The sequence below is a fragment of the Cheilinus undulatus genome, linkage group 7, assembly GCF_018320785.1.
Source record: "Cheilinus undulatus linkage group 7, ASM1832078v1, whole genome shotgun sequence".
NCBI classification, from domain to species: Eukaryota; Metazoa; Chordata; class Actinopteri; order Labriformes; family Labridae; genus Cheilinus; species Cheilinus undulatus.
Genome location: NC_054871.1, coordinates 25,300,492 through 25,316,805, shown reverse-complemented (window position 1 = coordinate 25,316,805; position 16,314 = coordinate 25,300,492). Strand labels below are relative to the sequence as shown.

The 16,314-nt window shown below is 37.5% G+C and overlaps 1 protein-coding gene across 3 annotated transcripts in view; it reads left to right on the top strand.

Annotated features, from left to right (window-relative positions):
• LOC121512287 (guanine nucleotide-binding protein subunit beta-4) overlaps positions 1-9,409 on the top strand; it is a 31,927-nt gene extending 22,518 nt beyond the window's left edge. For all 3 annotated transcript variants that reach the window (XM_041791467.1, XM_041791466.1, XM_041791468.1), the window contains exons 5-10: positions 2,719-2,782; positions 3,691-3,853; positions 4,356-4,422; positions 4,698-4,899; positions 5,066-5,282; positions 8,297-9,409. In XM_041791467.1, the coding sequence (XP_041647401.1) occupies positions 2,719-2,782; positions 3,691-3,853; positions 4,356-4,422; positions 4,698-4,899; positions 5,066-5,282; positions 8,297-8,403 (820 nt within the window). In that variant the 3' untranslated portion in view covers positions 8,404-9,409. The remainder of the gene's footprint in view (positions 1-2,718; positions 2,783-3,690; positions 3,854-4,355; positions 4,423-4,697; positions 4,900-5,065; positions 5,283-8,296) is intronic.
• Positions 9,410-16,314: the final 6,905 nt, after the last annotated feature.

The window sequence follows — 16,314 nt, the reverse complement described above, 5'->3', positions numbered from 1 at the left end:
GAAAAAAATGCATGCACCAGAAAAAACTCATTTTTATATTTGCCTTCCTAACTAGCTGCCAAAGTGAGACACCTGTGTGTGTGATGAAAACTTCCCTTTATAAATAATGTCAGAATATTTGTACAGGACAGGGTGTCTGCTGGGTCATAAAAAGTATTAAATGTTGATAAATCAATTTAGCAACAATTAAGGCTTAAAAAAGTATTAAATACAAGATTATAAGGTCTCAGCTGTTTTACTTTTAAGTTTTAACAGCATTGACAAACTTGTGATCTTCTTCTAGATTGTGGTATTACAGTTTTTTAGTAGAAGAATCTGATCCTCATTTGCCTGCACTTTTTAGTATCTAACCAATGCCTTTTTCTCATAGTCTAATCTTAGGATGCTTCAAGAAAGCTCAGTATGCATCATTTGATAGGAAATACGGTGGACATATTTTCTTTGTTGTCACATTTTAATGTTAAAATCAGTAATGTAATGGGTTGTAAATTGAAGATCCTTTAGGGTCTTAAAATGTATGATAAATGAAGTTGTCTCTAAGCTACAATTATTGCTGAAGCTTTTTGTTTCTACATCAGTAGAAGATGTCTCAAGGAAACATTGAACAATTGCATTTCCAGTTTGGGCTTTTCAGAGTAACAGTCTTATGTATCTTCTGTGGAGAAACTTGTCTCGTTTGTACATAATGCTTTCATTCTTAATTTTTACCACCTCAGTTAAGAGAAAAGTCTTACATGCACATCCAACCAAGGTGGGCAGGTGCTGAGCTGAAAATATGACAGAATGAAAAGAAAAACGTCTTTCGCAATGCCTCGCACACAAAAATCCAAATTACTTATCGCACCAAAGTAGTGACGTTTGGAGCACTACTGCTCTTCATCAGACACATCTCAGTTAAACAATAAATCAAGACACTTTTAGGGAGTTTTAATAAGGTAAAACTTCCAAAGAAAGACAGGGATGTGACAGCAGGGATATGCAGCCAACATAATCCAAATCCATCATATTAAACATTAAATAAAATACACTCTTAGATGAGGATGAATGCTGACCACTAGAACTTTTTCTTTGATTATTAGTTCTTATATTTTCTGTTTGGGTGTAGATATTGTGTTCTTCTAAGCAGCATTTATTCACAATGGAGTCAGCCAAGAGTGACACAATAGAACAGTGGCTGTATTTAGTTAGGGGGCGGCTGCTGGGTCACATTCGGCCAATTGTTTGGAGCTGGCGTGAGCCAAAAAATCCCAGGGCAGATTTTTTTCATCCCCAGCAATTGGTGGGTAGCAGGGTGTATATATATGTCATAAAATATAAAAATAAAACTTGACTAATTATTATGATCTTTGTATTGATCAAAGTAATTGTGATTATCATTTTGTTACCATTTTGGCCAAAATCGTGCTGCTCTACTATTACTGTAACTTCCTGCTGTTACATTTAACTTATCACCACTTCTACTCTTATTACAGGATTCTACTAACATGACTAATTGACTAATCTCACCCTAACTGACTGTCACTACTGTCACCTTCACTGTAATGCACCCTCACTATGATCACTGTTAATTCTTAGTAGGCACAGAAGTAGGAGCTACATTAGCTTTAATATTTCCTTAAAGAAGCAGTTTGTAATACCTGAATGTTTTCGAAGGTTTTCTGAAGATTCAGAGCTAATCAGAGGCTACATTTTCTCTGGGCTAAGATTGTTGTTGATGCACACATTAAGTGTTTGCTTTTAAAATGGAAAAACTGCTTTTTTAATCTGTTGCAGAAATCGTAAGCATGAACAATTATATTAGATTGTCCTGATACAACGCATGGAGTGCACTGATCTGCATCCCGAGGGAAGATGAGATGATATTCAGTTCTGTTGTTTTGTTAAAATCAAGTTTTATCAAGCAGAGAATACTCACTTGTTCATTTGAACCAATTACTTTTTATTTTATTCTCCTTTAAACCTATTAGAGTTGAACAATGCTGAATATAGAAGCTGGTTAATGTTCAGCTGATAAGGCACTGGCTTTTTAATCCTGGTTATTTAGTTTAAATTGTGTGTGTTGTGTGACTACGTAGCAATTGTAGCATCCTCTGGGTGACCCACCCAGAAGGAGACCAATGTTTATTTTGTATATAGTAACTGACATTTGAGCGTGATTGCTCTCCTCCTGATTGTATCATAGTACTGTCAAAGAACTTCCTGTCCCTGTTGAGAAGGAAACACCCTGTTAGGGTGGGGGAAGGGGTTCCAGCTGTTTCTGCATCACCTCTTTACTCTTCTTCCTCTATCCTAGCCGTTTTTACTTCATCAACTTCTCTGTCTTTCTTTTCTGCTCTTCTTTCTTGCTCCACCTCAGCTTATTTCTGGTGCTTACCCAACCCCTCAGGCTCCCTCCTCCCACATGACAGCAGATACTTTTTACATAACTGTGTCATAAATAATAGATGAAGTGGACATAAAAATTGGCTTCCCTGAATATGGAGATTTCAACTAGGAGGGGGATAAAGGGAAACAGGAAAGAGGAGTAGGAAACTGACACTGAATGCTTTTTGACAAAGCAATTCATACTGATTCAGAGAGTGTAGCACAAGCTGCCTGAAAAAGTGTCTGTCTCTGATTTTTGTATTATTAATGATCCGGATGCATGACCCTTTTATTGTGTGGGGCTCTTTATTTTGACCTTTGATAGTAGTCTCATGCTGTTGTTCTTGTTCCCAGGTTACTTGTCAGTGCCTCACAAGATGGAAAGCTAATTATCTGGGACAGCTACACGACAAATAAGGTAAGCCTATTAGTAGTAAATCACACAATATATAACATGAACCAGAAAGGTTTCATGAAACTCTTACCTTGAGAGGGAAGGAATGTTTTGACATCAGCTTCAGACTGCTGCCAAAGTCTCTTTACATGATGAAAGTAATCTGACTGCGGAAATAACAATGTAACCATTAAATTTCTATGAAAATCTGTTTTGTGATGGGCGTGTATGGTAGCATTATCAGTGAAGCAGAAGTCAGTCTCAGCTTGCCTGACAGAGTCTGATTTTTCCTATTACAAAATATAATGGTAATTTTCAAATATAACATGTACCATAAATCAAAATGGTCACAGAAGCTACAGTTTACTTCACAGTTTGTATTTTTTTTTTTTTAGTGAGTTATAATCATTGGTGCCTCTGTACCTCAACAAACAAAGACATCCTTCATACCTATGTGACAAATCACTGAAAGACTGCCTTTCATTCGTTTTTAGCTCTAGATGTTCAGTTCTGTTGCCTTTGCATCATCTCTGTCTTGATGTAATTGCGTTCCCATGTTGGTTCAACCACATCTTTTGCAACCTACACAAATGGAAGAAAACATTTAATTTCTCTGGCTGAACTTTTTCAAAGTACAAGATTATTTTGTTTAGAAAAATATTGATTGACCCTCTCTTCTTAACCTGACAGTAAATAACAAGCTAGCTAAACATTGCGTCCGTATGGTTTTTAACAAAAAAATGACTGGATGCAGATGGTCTAGTGGTTAGGTCCCATCTGTGGCTCTTTCACAGCATGTCTTTCCCCTCTCTCTTGCCCTGCTTCCAGCTCTATCCACTGTCCTGTCTCTCCAATAAAGGCAAAAAGCCAAAAAATGAATCATAGAAAAAAAAAAAAAGAAAGACATGACTCTCAACTCTGTTCATCCTCAGATGCATGCCATCCCTCTTCGCTCTTCATGGGTAATGACGTGCGCCTACGCCCCCTCTGGGAACTATGTGGCCTGTGGGGGGCTGGACAACATCTGTTCCATTTACAGTCTAAAGACCCGAGAGGGTAATGTGCGGGTCACCCGAGAGCTTCCAGGACACACAGGTAGGCAAGGGGTTCGGGTATTGATAGTTCACTTTTTTTTTTCCCATAAAAGGGCATCTATTGTTGCCTGTGCCTTTAGAGTAACTTGCCCCAAGCATATTGCTTGATATTTCTGGATATTTCCGTGCAAGTGTAAAGATAACATATTTGGCATAGTCTGATGTAAATGCAGCACTTCAGCTTACATGATTTGTTAAGTACCTGTGCAAAACATGTTTTCATAATGCTTCAGACTTTATTGAAGACTTTAGATTTTATATGAAGACTGGCTTTCTGGTTTGTAGAATTAAAAGTGAAAATTTCCTCAAGAAACTTTTTTGTGCTAATTTTCTTTACTTGGATCAAATTATGGGCTTTTCTTTGCCTTAAATATATCCAACTAAGTTTAATCTGAAAGAAAACCTAAATATATAGGTTTAAAGATTTAAGTGCTTTGCCCAGGACAACTGCTAAAGCAGGGTACAGGTCTGCTTTATCTGATGTTGAACCTCTGTTGTTGCAGGTTATTTGTCCTGCTGTCGTTTTCTGGATGACAACCAGATCCTGACCAGCTCTGGAGACACCACCTGGTGAGCTTCCCCTCTACTCCTACCTGAGCATCTTAAAGCATTAACCTTTTAGCATGATTAAAAAGATCCCTCTGCTTTTGTTTTGTATACTTATGTGTACTAAAGACACTAAAAGTGTACTAATCCACCTGAAAGTAAAGATGCTTTAGTATTGGATCATGTATTGTCATTATATATTATCAAGGGCAGAATACTGTCCTTCACCAACAGACTTCATGCGCAGTAGACTTAACTTGGGACATCTTTGTTACTCACACCGTTCCTCTTTTTTTTAGTGCTTTGTGGGACATTGAGACTGGGCAGCAGGCCACCAGCTTCACAGGCCACACAGGGGACGTGATGAGTTTGTCTCTTAGCCCAGATTTTAAAACCTTTGTGTCTGGAGCCTGTGACGCCACATCCAAGCTGTGGGATATCCGTGATGGCATGTGCAGGCAATCCTTCACCGGCCACGTGTCTGACATTAACGCTGTCGCCGTGAGTACTAAAGATGATTCTTACACATCTCTTTACTGTTTGACATTGCTTAGTGAGGTTTTTAAAGAAATATCTCCCTTAGGGGCCAAACACAAAATGTGATTATAAAAGAATTTAACATTTCTGCCTTTACAAAAAAAATGAATTCTGTCTGTCTCTCATACAGTTTTTCCCTAATGGAAACGCCTTCGGTACAGGCTCAGATGATGCCACCTGCAGGCTTTTTGACCTGAGAGCTGACCAGGAGCTGATGATGTACAGCCATGACAACATCATTTGTGGCATCACCTCAGTTGCTTTCTCCAAAAGTGGCCGACTACTCCTAGCAGGCTACGATGACTTCAACTGCAATGTCTGGGACACTCTGAAAGGCGAGCGTGCAGGTAAGCAACAAGTCCATTTTGCAGTTGCGGTTATTTGAGTGATAGGTGAGGAAGCATTCTCTGAAAAAATGTTATAAACCTAACAAGTCGTCTATCATTTTCAACCCCCTGGATCAGTGGAAGCATCTGGCTAAGATAAGATTGGGATATTTTAATACAACTGCACCACCTCTTGGCAAGTTAACCAGATGTTTTATTTATCATACACTCTGAAACTGGATTACTTTACCTTGGTGAAAGAGTCAGGTCAGGTATGGGAACATATGCTGGTTCGGTACTTTGCTGGATCAACCTTGAAGTGAAAGAATAAAACTGGCTCTGGGTAAACTTTATTCCTTTTAATCTGATTTGGACTGAATATAACCATAAAATATGAAAGTATGCAAAACTCTTAAATAGCAAAGCAAATACATTTTTATAAAATGTGTTAAAAAAGAGTTTGACCTTCACATTTAAGTTGTTTTAATTTAGAACTGACTCAATATTACTAACAGTTGCATCCCAAAATAGACAGAACCATACCTCCTTACAATTAAGACTTAAATAGTTTGCTTAGTTCGTACTGACTAAATCTGGCACACACTACAAGGCAGTCAGCGAAAGTTCTGCAGATTATCTTGACAGAATATCCTGTACTTTCAATTGTAAATATTAAACATATTCAATATTTAAGATCAGAAATCCAGTTGTGTGAGCAGGTATTAGCAGGATTGCTGTGTGAAATGGGGTGATAGCCAATCAGGGACCAAGCTTACCAAAAGAGGAAGCACAACAAGCACAACCATGTTAGTGACAGTAAAAATAAGGCATAAAGTTAGTTGGATGTCAGAAATTAAGGTTGATGAACTTGTGGATTAATGGCAACAACAAAAGTGTTAATACAAAGTGCGCAGTAGCAAACTCATCCCCAAAGTCTGGGTCCTGACCCACAGGTGGATTGCAGTGGATATTTTTTGGGGTCATTAAGGGAGTTTTCAGAATTTGTTCCCTACAGTATATTGTGTGGCTGCAGTACCCATTAAAGCCACATGGGGGAGCTCCACCCTAACCCACTTGCTTTCTCTACCATAATACATTTTTTTTTAAAAAGGTTCTACTAGCCACTGGATGGCAGGAGAGCTAAAGTCACTGTCATGGATGCTTGGCCAATAAGAAAAAGGACTGATCCAGACCAGATAGCCACCGAAGGCTTAAAGAGGGTTGGGCATGCAAAAGAGCCTATGTGACGGAGTTGAAGTAGCCCTTTTCACATAGAACAGAAAGAATAAGGTCACGACCAGAGTTAGTCCAACATTAAAGGTAGCTGAGCTAGCACCAGCTATCAGCTCAACCTGGTTAGTTGGCAGACTTGAAACAAAACAAAGTTGTACAGCTTTTGTCAAAAATATGTCATATGGGGTCATCCTAAAACCTTTTACGATGGTGTAGAAACAGTTAAGTCAAAAAGTGGTCAAAAACATTATTTAATACACAGTTAACCTAGTGCTTTATAGATCCGGGCAATTTTGGACTGGGTTTGTACCCAATAAATGGTAGATAACCAGAAAAAAATTTTGGGAAACGCTGTTGTAGTACATGCCACAGTTTTATTTTATTTATTTATTCTTTATATAACTAGGAAGTCCCTACAGATTAATATCTCTTTCTGAGGGAGACCTGGCCAAGACAGCACATCAGTTACAACAAGAGGAACATCAGAATACAACAATCATGACACACAAACAAAGGAGACAAAAGGAAAGACAGAAGATAAAACCAGCGATACGAAGCACACATTTTTCAGTCAAATGTCCTTTTAACAGTTTTAAAATGATCCAGCGAGAGTAGACTTTTCAGATGTAAGTTGCTCTGCCAGTTATTTCAGGTTCAGGGGGTTAAATAAGCAAAGGCCAGAACCCAGCTCAGGACAAACCTTTGGAACCTGGTAAGAAATCCACCTGGATGGATGAAGCTGAAACTTCATTTCCTACAAGAAGTTACACAGATATGAGGGGAGTTTACCCAGCACAGCCTTAAACGCAAAAATATGCAAATGAAGTAGTCTGTGTAGAGTTAGTGATGGCCAACCTACCAATTCATGGTGTACAAGGATGGGTATGTGCGCCAGAGTTGGTTATAAATCATAGCACTGTGATACACAGAGTCTAATAGATGGTGTACAGGTATGCATATAGATCCCATCACCATAGTCCAACACACTTAGAAGAGTGGCTGCACACATTTTTTTTTTTTTTTGTTGTTTTTTTTTAGCTAATGTGTTACAAGCCTTGATTTCATCTTCACAAGATGTTCTTTATAAATTTTGAAGGAGAGCTTGCTGTCCACCCAAATGCCCAAATACTTAAATGATAAAACTTTGTCTATTGAGTCCCCATTCAGAGTGCACAGATTTGTGTTTTCTGGGGAATTGGAATAAGCCCGGGAAAATGTCATGAATTTGGTCTTCTTTGTGTTTTGAACTAGTCTAAAGTAGGGAGAGCTGAAAAGCTTCCTGAGCTCATACACAGCTTGGCTTAGAGAAGGGGCCATTAAATATATAACTGTGTCATCTGCATAAATGAGCAATTTACTCTTTAATAGATTCTTGCTAATATCATCAATAAATACAGAAAATAAAATGGGAGCTAAAATTAAGCTGTGAGGCACACCATTTGAAATTATCAAAAAGTTTCTGACAGATCAATGATCAAATTGATAAGGGGGGAAGTTGGACCTACATTGCTACTCCAATAGATGTAGCAGGTAGCTGACAGTTAACCACATTTAGCATGCTTACTCTAAAGTCAACTGCACTAGGTTTTGAGTTGTCCGAGTTTTTTTTTGTTTTTTTTAAATCTGTCAGTAATCTCCATGTGTGGGTTCTCTTACATTTAAGAAAAAATGGTTTCAATTTAAAAAAAAACTTTGTGTGTGCTCATAAATATTGTTGTATTTTAATGGCTCCTCACTTTGTCATCCAGTTGTTCTTTTATTCAAAAAGTATTTGACTCAGTTTTGTTTCCTGTGGCTGACAGGTGTGCTAGCTGGCCACGACAACAGAGTGAGCTGCTTAGGTGTGACAGAGGATGGCATGGCTGTGGCCACCGGCTCCTGGGACAGTTTCCTCCGGATTTGGAACTAAAACAGACCTCCTCCCTGTTGTACTCAATCACTGCCTGCCTACTTCCCTGCCCACAACTCACCCCACATATCCCAACTCATCGGCTGGGCTGGACTTTTTGGTGCACACTGTGTCGGCCCAAATCCTCCTGCTCACCCCGACCAGCCCACCTGTGAGAAAGTAACAGCTCTTTCTACCTTTCCAAGTGACGTTTTTTCACCTAGCTATAACAAAGAAAGAAAATTTTGAGCCTCTAGGAGTTTCCAATCAAAATCAGCCTGAGTTATGAAAAACTGAAGGAAAAATTTAATATTTTATCCCAATACCAATTTTTGTAGTAAGAGATAAAAAAAAAACTTAACATGACAACAAGCAAGATGACCATTGGTGTTTCATATGTAAATGTAAATATAAAGACAGTATATATGTATAGCATTATGTGTGTATATATGCATCATATATGCATATATAATGTGTATGTATATATTTTTGTAGTTAATTTCCCACCCTTGTGTTTTTTTTAATGATTTTAGGGATGTTTTTTTTGTTGTAAATGTACATATTCACCTTTCTTTAAAACATAGTGCCAGAAGCTTTTATGAGATTCTGCATTAGTATCACATTGAGTGCCACTTTTATAATTCAGTGAAGGCAATGTATCAAAATGACCTCTGATTTAGTTTAGCTTTCTCATTCAGCTACAAAGAAGGGTGTTACAAGTAAGAAAAAGGTTTTGCAGGGTTATTATCTGACCCAGCTGATCTCACATTCCTCAGATGTATGTCTGTGTGTGTTTCATGTCACAGACAGTGACATGAAACCCATTTATCCTGATTTTAAAAATGATGCCCTACCCTATATGAATGATAGCTGTGATGGTATTATTTTAACAAGACCCCTGGCTTTTCTCACCACAGTATTTTTTGTCTGGACAAACAGTGATTAGTGAGAGAGCTTCAACATCAACAAGCAGTGCTTTAAAGGGATACTTCAACATTTTGGCAAATTCGCCCATTGCCATAATTCCTATAGTCTTAGTAATAGGTTCATTTCCTTTAGTTGTCGCTGCAAGTTGTTTCTAGATCTGGGGGGACCAGCTACACAGCTAATGCTATGTTAGCAGACGGAATTTTTGCTTTCCCTCATCAAACTCATCAAATACACAATCCAACAACTCCAAAACACTCTCGTGGACAAGTTGTGACCTGCACATTCACCACGCTATGAAATAACGTATAATTATGTAACATTACGACACATGAAGCAAATACTCGGAACTGTTTCTTGCGTGAACCACTGGGCGGAGTGACACAGTGCAGCAGCCATGTCTGGAGTGTAGTTCTGGCTTTGCATTTAACTTTAAATCATCTCCGTCTCATAATGTATCATGATTATTTCATAGCGTGTGAATGTACAGCTCACGACTTGTCCACGAGAGCGTTTTGGAGTTGTTGGATTGTGTATTTGATGAGTTTGATGAGGGAAAGCAAAAAATTCCATCTGCTTCCATAGCATTAATTGTACAGCTGGTATATCGGCCCCCCAGATCTAGAAACAGCTTGCACCAACAACTAAAGGAAACGAACCTATTACTAAGACTATAGGAGTTATGGCAATGGGCGAATTTGCCAAAATGTTGAAGTATCCCTTTAAGTTTGTACTCTGGATTCTGCTATAGCACCACAATAGAAATCAGTCCTTTTCTTCAGTTACCAGGAACTTAATGTAGTAGAGGCCCTCCCTTTGTCTGTTGTCTCATGGACAGTGGTGCTGAATATATGAAGACCACATTCATTCCATTCAAATCAACAGCTTGTGCTATGATTGGTATCCCATTAATGGTCCTTAACAAGCTTTACACGTCATGCTATTCCTGCCTCCTTTGGCCTAAAGAATCAACACTTTTCTCTAAACTGAGACCGAAGTTGCTCTTACAAACAACACTGACAGAGAGCCGTTCATCACAAAGAAGCACATGTTCTCTCCAAGCAGGAGCCTGTTTCCTACCTATGAGCCTGTAACACTGCTGAGGCCTGTATGGACAAAGTTTACAGCTGTTATGTGGAGATACTGAAGGACTATAAAGGACGGCAGTGACTCTGAGGAGAAGAGAAAAGATTAAGAGAGAAAGACGTCTTTCATTTAATTTTTATCTTCTTTTATTTTTCAAAATGAAGGATCAGAGAGTCCTTATAGTTGTCGGCAAACTGAGTGCATGGACATGAAATATTGTTAGTAACTCAAATCACAACAGTGCCACCACAAGCCTATTAAAAAAAAGAAACTTTTCTTTTTAGTTCAACACTTTCAGCATTTTTTTGTCTCCCTCCCCACCAAAAACATTTTTAAATTGTTTAATATTGCTTGTGAAGAAAGTACACTTGATAGATTTGTACAGATATGTTTGTTAGAGAGCTAGAAACACACTCACTAACTGTAGTACAAATGTAAACCATGGAACACGTGATTTATTTACCCACAGAGGAGAGAGGTATGCTCTCGCCACATCTTATTTTAGCGCAGCTGAAAGCTTAATTTTCACACACAATATACGTGAGTTGGACCTATCCATCAGCTGTCTCTGGTGCCTATCTCTAAATGTAAACATTGGACCCTTGAAGTTGAGATAAAGGAGTGCATGCTTCTGTGAGATGTGGCACTATTGGGTCTCCATTCTGCCTTACAAAAGCATTCATACTGGAGCATCAATGACAGACATGTTCTCCACTTCCTTTTTAAACTTAAGAGTTACTAATCATTGTTCATTTTTTAATAGAAGCACAGTCTGATCTTAGTGAACACTACAAAAACACGCTTACTGAAAACCATCGCAAGCACATGCAGCTCGTCTTAAAACAAGCGTTTTACATCACTTATTATACTTCTCTGTTTTCTACTACAACTGTACCATTGGTAGAATTTATTTAGGTTTATCAGGATAAAAGAAAACTCTTTGGTATACCGTGATTCTAGTGACTTCTTCCCCTTCCCCAGTGTTTAGCTGCTTTTACCTGGCTTTCCATTTATTAATGTAACCATATTGAGAGGACGTTAAAGTCAAAGTTTGTTAGCTTGAGAATAACATAGAGGTATGTAGGATGTGATATGAGCTACATATCAGTGTTCAGGTGTGGATGTGGGGGGAGGGATGGGAAGTAGGGGGCTGCGTTGCCTATGTATGTGGATAACATAGATATCAAAGTGTTACTCCCTTATTTGTGCCAATGTTATCCACAGACCCTGAGCTGTGAACTGAAAAACCATTTAATGTGACGAAAACATGTTGCTTACTTTACTTACGTGCCAGCCTTCTCCATATTCATCAATTACAATCCCATCAGTCTAATTTACACCCAAGATCAGTTGCCTGAGGCTTTAGTGGGTTCATTGGTATCTAAAGATGAATTTTTGAATACCCAAGTGTTAACAGTGATATTAGCTTAAAGTTTGTATCTTAGTCACTTGACCTAGGTGTTCATGTGTCCTCAGAATACAGAGATGAGCCATAGTGCAATGATCAGATATTTGGGATTCCCCCCCTGGTGGTTGGATGATAAATAACTTAATTTAAGTTGGGCTACAGGGTCAGTATGTTTTCTTGCTATTTCATTTTCTGGTTGAAACAAGCCTAAGAAATCGGGAGAAACTTTTGTTATTCCTTTTTTTGTTTTTGTTTTTTTTTTTCAGATAGAAAAAAAACAACAAAAATAGAAAAAACTACAAAAAAAAAAAACTGAGACAATTTCCTGTTTTCTCCTTCAGCAACAAAAATGGAAAAAACGGTAAAACAATTTTTAAAAAATGGGCCCAACTTTTGTCGTTTTTAGTTCAGTTTTTATTCTTGTTTTAATGAAATACCTGAGAAAAAGAAAATCACATGGCCCAATGGGAAAGGTGGAAATTTCAAAATAAAAAGCCCTTGTCAGAATTTTAGCCTACATAGCCATACACTGTTTAACAGTATCATATTTGCTCTATGCAATGTATTAAAATAATATCAGTGATAAAATGCTGGTGATTTAATGGACTATATTAATATTAGGAGGAAATTAAATTAATATGAAAAGATAAGCCTGAATTGCTTCGGCTTGGGGTATTTATCCATGTACAGCATGAGTCAAATTTTCAATTAATGATTGTATTATGTGGTGGAAAGGTTTATTTATTGTGTGTACAAAATGGCTATGCAGAGTCACAGAGATCGAAGAAATGCTTGTTTGATGGCTATTTTGAAATATTCACCTTTCCCATTTGGTCACAGGATTTCCTTTTCCTCAAGTATTTCTTTAAACAAGCAAATAAAATAACAGAATTGATCAAAACAAAAATTGGATGCATATTTTTTAGTTTTGTTTCTGTTTTTCCATAACTGAAACAAAAACAGAGGAAAAAGGCAGATTTTTTTTTCCCACCCATTTTTGGTCAAAAATGAAAAAAATGTTTCCAACCAGGAAATGAAACCACCAGAAAGTACACTGACCTTACAGGTGGCAGCTTTGCTTAGATTAAAAATTAGGGGAAATAACAGGTTAAGCTTTACGAATTATCAGTCTACCCACAATTTGACACTTAGTTCTTACTTAATTAGGTAGTTTTACAAGAATTTTAAGTTGAAAAGACAGATAGCCAAACCAAATATTGACGTGTAGCTGTGACTTATTTAATATCTGATCGTTGCAACAGTGTAACATCCACAGATTCAAACTATCAAATACCAAATTTTTGTATAAATACAGTATTATATGTTAATTTTTGGGCTTTACATATTTTTGACATACAGTGCTTAACAAATTTATTAGACCATCTGTCATATTTGTCCCAAAGACCATCCAGCATCATGAAGTGCTTTAATTTGGACTCTTTCATTTTCAGTGAGCTCTCCACGTTTTACCATTTGGAACAGGAATGAGGAATTTCAAACTGAATTCACCCAAATTTGAGCCGGCTCACTGGGCTTCTCTGAGAAGTTAATCTAGCATAACATTCAAGCACTAAAACTATTTTTTCTGTTCAGGAATGCAAGTAAATAACTATAATTTGACATATTAATCAAGAAATATTAATGTGCTTTACTATTTTTTCACTTTTTTTGTAAATCAGTAAATTTGAAAATTCATGGATAACAATAATAATTATATTTTAGCATTAAAAATATCATTTGGGTTAAAGAGCTTCTACATATTGGTGTATTAAACATTGCAGAAACATAAAAAATTATTTTGGTAATTACCAATGCTGTTGATTTAGGGCAGCTGTGGCATAAACCTTACTTTAGTTAGGGTTAGGGTGGTCTAATAAATTTGTTAAGCACTGTATGTTGGAGTCTGATACACCATTGCCCCTGTCCTGTCCCCTTGTTTTAAGTAAAGCTAGCGGCGGCTAGCATACAGGTGAGAGACGTATCAAACTGTGCAGGTCAGTGAAAGAGCATATTCCGCGAAATGTCCCGTTTTGTTAACCCACTGTTTTCTCTGTTATGAGCTGTTTGTAACTAAGGAAAAAACACCATAGCCATTAACAGCTGAAAAGGTGTGCATTTCTTAGAGCGATAATCATCAAACAAGCATTTCTTTGCTCTCTGTAACTCTGCAGTATTAACAGCTGAAACCTGGAATAGTAACACTTCTACGTGCCTGTGCAGTTCACTCATGAAAGTAGTGCTGTAGACTTATTAATCAAAAGGTGCTGGACTTCATTTAATCTCCTGTTATTGTTGTCTTTATCAGATGTCTCCTGTTTTTAACCACACATCTCGTGAATCTGTTGATGCATTTACAGTATTGTGCAACGTACCAAGCACATTGATCTATCAATGGTTGAAATCCTGTATTGCTATGTTTGGCAGTCATGTATCTGTTGATCAATGTAAGCTGCCATTATCATTAAACAGTACCACCATCTTTTCTTCAAAGAGCATATGTGATAAATGTCACCACTGCACAAATTCAGGCAGTGTTTTCCAGGACTGCATCGCTTGACTGTCTGAGTAAGTTTCCTAAAATGAGAAAATATCTTAACTTTCTGATAAACAGTCAACATAGCAGGAACAGTTATACCACACACTAGCACTAGTTATCACATGAACACCACCACAACATCATGCCATAATAAATGCACTGTCCTTTGATTCCCAAACTCACTGTTCTATTTGGTTCTGATTGTATTTATTGTTTTATGTTTTTAAGCCAGTAAAGACCAGGGACTTGGTGCCATGATAAATCTCTTTCAGTGCTTTTGTGTGAAATATTAATCACTAGTTATGAGATAATTTTTATAGTCTTTTTCACACCAGACCTTTTTATTTTGTATTTGTACAGTGGCTTGGTGAAACTGATATGTTGCCATGAGTAATTGTAACCAATAAAAGGCTTCTAACCAAGGATGCAAATACTGGCTCATTTTTCTTTACAATAAAGGAGGTAGTCAAATGTGTACTTAATACACACATACATAAAGGTACATCTAAAAAATATAGACTATGAAGAAAAATTTCATTTGCCAGTGATTTACCTACAGAACGTTTCATTTCTATAGATTCTAGGTTGATCTCATACAAAGTGAGACATTTCAAGACTTGTTTTAGTCTTGATGATTATAGCTCACACAAATACTTTGTCAAACTATCAGAATATTGTGGAAAAGTTAAATGTGCAAAGGATTTCTGAGACTTCATTCTCTCAGTCTCTCACCCAACCACAATCATGGGGAAGACTGCTGACTTGAAAAGACAATCACTGTCATCCTCTACAAGGAGGGTAAGCCACAGAAGGGCACTGCTGAAAGGGCAGGCTGTTCTCAGAGGCTGTATCAAAGCATATTCATGGGAAGTTGACTGGAAGAGAAAAGTGGGGTAAGAAAATGTGCACAGGCAACAAATAAAGCAGATCCAAGAACTTAAAGGAGCCTCACATGGGGTGTACTGAGGCTGGAGTCAGTGTATCAAGAGCCACCTCACTCGATGGGTCCAGGAAATGGACTACAAGTGCAATGTTCCTAGTGTCAAGCCACTCCTGAACCACAGGTGGCATAAGCCTTTCACCTGGGCTAGGGGGAAAAAGAACTGGACTGTTGCTCAGTGGTCCAAAGTCCTGTTTTCTGATTAAAGCAAATTTTGAGTTCATTTGGAAATCAAGATCCCAGTGTCTGGAGAAACCTGAACCCCACAGAGAATCTCTCTGGTTTTGTCAAGTGGAAGATGAGACACCAGACTCAACAATACAGGCGAGCCGAAGGCTGCTAGAGCAACCTGGACTTCACAACACCCCAGCAGTGCCACAACGCATAGATGCAGGAAAGGAGCTCCAACCAGTTACTGAGGGCATAAATGAGCATAATTTTCCAGAAGGTCAGCATTTCAGTATTATAAATCCTCTTTTTGGACTGTTTTGTGATATGCTAATATTTTGAGACAGAGGACGTTTGATTTGTGCGAGCAGTAAGCCATGATCATCTAGATTTTAAAAAAGTCTTGAAATATTTAACTTTGTATGAGATGACTCTACAATATAAGGAAGTTTCACTTCTTGAATTTAACAGGAAAGAAAGGACATTCTGGTAACCCTTTCTTTCACAGCCCCTAATTACTAGGTATTTACCTGGTAAATATGTGGTAACTTATTGTGTTATTGCATAACTACCACTGGTAATATAGAAGTATAAAGAAATTACAGCTCGAATTGTAGGTATTTGCCTTTAAATATATGTATTTCATACTTTGTTATTAGGTAATAACCTCTGGTAATAAATTGGTAAAAACAAAGAAACTACAGCTTAAATACTAGGTTTTTACCTTTTAATATGCGTTTATTGTACTGTGATATTGGGTAATAACCCCTGGTGATACAAAGTTAAGTATAAAAAAACTACAGCTCAAATACTAGGTATTAACCTAGTATTTGAGCTGTAGTTTCTCTATATTTGCTTATGTATAAC